The sequence below is a fragment of the Neovison vison genome, chromosome 1 (genome assembly GCF_020171115.1).
Source record: "Neovison vison isolate M4711 chromosome 1, ASM_NN_V1, whole genome shotgun sequence".
NCBI lineage: Eukaryota > Metazoa > Chordata > Mammalia > Carnivora > Mustelidae > Neogale > Neogale vison.
The window spans coordinates 276,334,017-276,339,568 of record NC_058091.1 but is presented as its reverse complement, the minus strand read 5'-3'; the positions used below and the strand labels follow the sequence as shown (position 1 = coordinate 276,339,568).

Sequence of the window (5,552 nt, the reverse complement as noted above, 5' to 3'; positions counted from 1 at the left end):
GTGGTTGCGCTTCTGTGTTGCGGGGGAGGGGGGCGCGGGGTCGAGGAGAAGTTGGGGGTCTTATGCAAGTGTGAGGGGATGGAGTACCTGGACGGGGACGTCCGAGTCTGTGGCGCTCTGTGACTCCAAGCCAGCGATTGTGCGTTGTTTACTTCTTTCTGTGTGCGTGCCCATGCCTCTGTGCTTCTGGGTGCTTCTGTGTTTGTGTCTTGGCCCCGTTTCTGTTGGACTGGGGTGACTTTGTGCCTGTGGGCTTCTGTGTGTGCGCGCGCGCGCGCGAGTGTGCTTGTGGGTGCGCTGGGCGGGTGTGTCTCGGTGTCGGTGGCTGTGGGTTTTGTATAAGTCTGAGCATGTCTGTCGGGGTGCAAGTGTGCCTGCCCGTGCGTGTCTGGGTGGGCACTGTCGTCTCTGTTTCCGAATGTTGGGGAGCGGCCTCCCAGGCGCCGGGGCCAGACAGGTAGCAGCCCCCAGAAGAGCCCAAGGCTCCTGGGTCGGCGGGTGAGCACGCCAGCCCCAGCTGCAGGCCTCCGGGGCCAGCCGGGGAGCCGGCAGGGAGAGGTGGCGGGTCCGCCGCCCAGGAGCAGCTGGGCCCCGCCCGTGCCAGCCCCAGGAGGGGGCGGGAGAGGGGAGGGGAGGGCGGGAAGGGGAGGGAACCTCGCCCCTTTGGGGCTGCCCGCCCGCCATTGGCGGAAAGTTGCCGCACGTCACCGGGAGGGCAGGTCCCTAAAGTCCTGTGCACATAACGGGCAGCGCGCACTCCGGGGCGGTTTCTCCAGAGCGCCGGCTGGGTCCAACGCGCACGGGGACCCCGGAGCAACCCGCAAGCTGAGTGCAGGACGCATCCCCAGCACAGCCATCCCCCGGCCGCTGAATGAGGCTTCCCGGCGTCCGCTCGCTGCCCGCGGCGCCGCGCCGGAGGTCCGCCCGCTGAGGCGCGGCCGGTGCGCCGGCAGCCTGTGCGCTCACCTGCCAGCCTGCGCGCCATGGGGCAGCCCGGGAACCGCAGCGTCTTCTTGCTGGCGCCCAACGGCAGCCACGCGCCGGACCAAGATGGCACGGAGGAACGTAACGAGGCGTGGGTGGTGGGCATGGGCATCGTCATGTCGCTCATCGTCCTGGCCATCGTGTTTGGAAACGTGCTGGTCATCACAGCCATCGCCAAGTTCGAGCGTCTGCAGACGGTCACCAACTACTTCATCACCTCCCTGGCCTGTGCTGATCTGGTCATGGGCCTGGCGGTGGTGCCCTTTGGGGCCAGCCACATCCTCATGAAAATGTGGACCTTTGGCAACTTCTGGTGTGAGTTTTGGACTTCCATTGACGTGCTGTGCGTCACGGCCAGCATCGAAACCCTGTGCGTGATCGCAGTGGATCGCTACTTTGCTATCACATCACCCTTCAAGTACCAGAGCCTGCTGACCAAGAATAAGGCCCGGGTGGTCATTTTGATGGTGTGGATCGTGTCGGGCCTTACCTCCTTCTTGCCCATCCAGATGCACTGGTACCGGGCCACCCACCAGGAAGCCATCAACTGCTATGCCAAGGAGACATGCTGTGACTTCTTCACGAACCAAGCTTATGCCATTGCCTCCTCCATCGTGTCCTTCTACTTACCCCTGGTGGTCATGGTCTTCGTCTACTCCAGGGTCTTCCAGGTGGCCCAAAGGCAGCTCCAGAAGATCGACAGATCTGAGGGCCGCTTCCATGCCCAAAACCTCAGCCAAGTGGAGCAGGATGGGCGGAGTGGGCACGGACACCGCAGGGCCTCCAAGTTCTGCCTGAAGGAACACAAAGCCCTCAAAACTCTAGGCATCATCATGGGCACATTCACCCTGTGCTGGCTGCCCTTCTTCATTGTCAACATAGTGCACGTGATCCAGGATAACCTCATCCCCAAGGAAGTTTACATCCTCCTAAACTGGGTGGGCTATGTCAACTCTGCTTTCAATCCCCTTATCTACTGCCGGAGCCCAGATTTCAGGATTGCCTTCCAGGAGCTTCTGTGCCTGCGCAGGTCTTCCCTGAAGGCCTATGGGAATGGCTACTCCAACAACAGTAACAGCAGGACCGACTACACTGGGGAGCACAGTGGATGTCACCTGGGGCAGGAGAAAGACAGCGAACTGCTTTGTGAGGACCCCCCAGGCACGGAAGGCCTTGCGAACCGTCAAGGTACTGTGCCTAACGATAGCATTGATTCACAAGGGAGGAATTGTAGTACAAACGACTCACTGCTCTAAGGCAGTTTTTCTACTTTTTATGAAACCCCCCTCTCCCAAAAAAACACTACACAGACTATTTAACTTGAGTGTAATACATTTAGAATAAAACTGTATAGAGATGTGCAGAAGGGCAGCCTTCTGCCTTTTTTTATTTTTTTAAGCTGTAAAAAAAGAGAAAGCATATTTGAGTGATTGTTTCTTGTACAGTTGAGTTCCTTTTTTTGCATGGAACGTGTCTGTTTGTGTCTGAAGGGCTTCAGTCCCAGAGGACCTGGGGCTGCTCTGTTTTGATGACTTTTCCGTGGATCTACCTCATTGGTCAAGTATTAGGGTAATATATATACATATATATTGCTGCTGGTAATTTGTATGTGAAGGAGTCTTTCCTTCCCGTACCCTTGCACTGGAGGATCTTGAGTATCTCGGACCTTTCAGCTGTGAACACGGACTCTCCCTGCTCCTCTTATTTGCTCAAACAGGGTGTTGTAGGCAGGGACTTGAGGGGCAGTTTCAGTTGTGTTCCTGAGCAAAGTCTAAAGTTTACAGTAAATAAATTGTTTGACCATGACTTCATTGCACCTGTTTCTCCAAAAACCCCTTGAGTGGAGTGTGGTCGCCTCCCCCGCTGGAAACCACAGGTAACTACTTGTAATAACTGCCCAGGGACTTCATACAGAATGATACAGGAGTGGCGTGCACCGATTGCTTAACCCTTTCCTTTGCCTTTGAATCTGCTGCTGCAAACCTGTATCTCTCTTAATGCCAGTGCCTCTGGGCAGTTCCGCCCGCCGTCAGCATAGCTTGTCTCGCTGGTCCCATGGTGAGGATTCCTTGTTAGAGCAGAAACACTGACTCACAGAAACGGACTTACGGGCCTCTGTTTCGTCCCTCTGTGCGCCCCCGCCACCACCCACCTGCAAGTCCTACTTGTTCACTAGCTGCTCATGTTATGATACATTGGCTGCCTCTTATAGTGGAAATCTTTGTACTGCGTCAGAGTTTGGCATTTTAAAGAGAAGGAAGACACTCTTATGAGCAAGGTCCTCAAACAAAGCCCTTTACCTCCAAGGAAACCTGGAAAGGGCACTGATCCTAGGGACAGAGCTGGAAAACACCCACCCGACAAATACCTCAAGACCTCGGAGTGGGATCGCAGCCCCTCCTCCTCCTTTCCTTCTGTCTCCCCATCCCCCCCATCCCCGCCCCCATGCTTCTGACCCTCCTCACTTGGGTATAGAGCCCAACTTCTCAGCTATGGCACTGTTACCATGGCGGGCCAGGTGACTCTCCGTAGCAGGGGGCTGTCCTGTGTGTGGTCAGAGCTGCGGCAGCATCCCTGTTCTCTCCCCATCAGATGCTGGCTGCACCCTCGGAAAAATGCCAGAGACTCCTCGAGGGGTGAAATCACCCCCGGCTGAGAACCACAGAGAGGAGCTTCAAAAATCTAGACAGATTGGTAGATTCTAATGCAACTGCTTGATTTAGGCAGAGCATCCGAGAGGGACTTTCCACCGTTTGCCCAGTTAGTGGCAGCCCCCAAGCCACCCCCCCATCCATGCTGCCTTCCGAACTCACCTTCCAGCCACCCCGACACTGACTGTGTTTGGGGGGACGTGCAGTGTTTAGGAGGGCTTATCCATGGAGGCGAGGCCTGTGAGTCTACTGCCTTTTTGTGCAGAGGTTCTTATACCGTGCAGAGGCACAGGAGGGAAAAATCACAAAAGTAAACACATTGCTTCTCCCACCCCCTTTCTATTTTTGCCCGTGGGTCTGAGCCAAAGTTTGGCCCAGGTTTGACCGAGTGGACCGTCCTCCTTGGCAACCGGCAGCCTGGAAAGGATCAGCCCTCAGGTTCACTGCCATTTCACCCGCTCCTGAAGCTGACTCCACTTCTCTCTTCCCTGCTGTCTCAGCCAAGGTCCCCAACCAGAAAAGCACTGACTTCCTCAGCTTCCTGTCAGCTCAGTGATGGGTGTCCGGGTGCAGGCTCAGCTCTCAGGGGGAAAGCCAGGTGCCCGAGTTCCTGGAACGTGCCGTGGTGAATGGGAGAGTGGGTACCCTTCAGCACTTTTACTAGTTCTCCAAGGACTTCCCTGCCCATTCTTACATTCTCCACCTGCTCTGGACCCCCCACCCAGGGGTGTGGGCCGCTTCTCCAGCTAATCTTCACCCTCCTGGTGGCCTCACAGGATCTTGGACTTGCAAGAGCCCATAGAAAGCACTGGGCATCCGAGGAGATGAAAAGTCTATGAAGGGGAATGACCTGCCGGAGGTAAGAAGCCAAGGATGTAAGGGACAGGGTAATAGCCAGAGAAGCCAGCTGTCAGCTGTTATTCCAGAAACTGCTGTATTCCCTCCAACTGCCTGGTTATTGACTTCTGTCCTCATCCTCAATTGTGGAAGCTTTTCCCTCAGGCTGTCATGTAACAGACTCAGTGGGTGTTCTTATTGCTCTCAGGTCCTTAGCACAAAATTCAGGCGATGACCAAATAATGTGCAACAGGGGCAAGAGAAAGAATTGTTCTTTTACTCTGCACGAGTGTACTAGGATACCCTCAGCATTCAGGGGGAAGCTACAAGATTCCTTAGCCCGCCGGGAATTTCAAGCCACTCCAGGTAGAAATTTCAAGTAGAAAAAAATGTTGTAAACTTTTCTGTCACCTTTGTAAGTCCCATGGACAATAAACATTATTTAAAAAAAAAATGTTGTATATATATATTTTTTTTGCTTAGAGAAGCCTCTAATGTAATTTCAGTTAAAATTCAGGTACAAGAGAGTTTAGTCATATTCATGTTCCTTTAGGAATCCTTTTAATGTAAAAACTCTGATCAATTTTAAGGGTCTTGACAAACGGATGTTTCAGGAAGGTCTCAATCTCTCGCTTTCTGTCCTCTTTTGTTTTGCAAGGGGGAGGGGAAGTAGGCAGGCATTTGTCCCCATCCCTCTGTCCCTCCATTTGCTGACAGATTGGTTACATAAGGTTTGTGTTGGATTCATCGTCATAAAGTTTTCTTTGCCTGGACAGCAAGTTCTCAGAGTCTGTCAAATGAGAACCTTATCCTGAGATGCAAGCTGACAGGTGTGCAAAGTGGCAGGCCAGGGTGGGCCTCCTCACTGAGGTCACTCTCAGGGAAAGGAATCTGGGGAAAAGGGAGCTTTGAAGTTGAACCTGTGGTCACGTGGTACTCAGCATATTTTTGGTGAAACTACTACCAAGAGAAGCCCAGGCTAGAATCAGTGAGGAGCATTTCTGAAGCACCTACTGTGTGCCATGTGAGAAGAGTATGGGCTTCAGTCTCTACCTTCTGTAGCATAAGATGAATAATACT

The 5,552-nt window shown here is 53.8% G+C and overlaps 1 protein-coding gene across 1 annotated transcript; it reads left to right on the top strand.

Moving 5' to 3' along the window:
* Window positions 1-907: 907 nt before the first annotated feature.
* Window positions 908-4,926, top strand: ADRB2 (adrenoceptor beta 2). Its single transcript, XM_044231878.1, has one exon. It carries the CDS (start codon window positions 984-986, stop codon window positions 2,238-2,240), a length of 1,257 nt encoding a protein of 418 aa, XP_044087813.1. The 5' UTR covers window positions 908-983; the 3' UTR covers window positions 2,241-4,926.
* The last annotated feature ends 626 nt before the right edge of the window (window positions 4,927-5,552 follow it).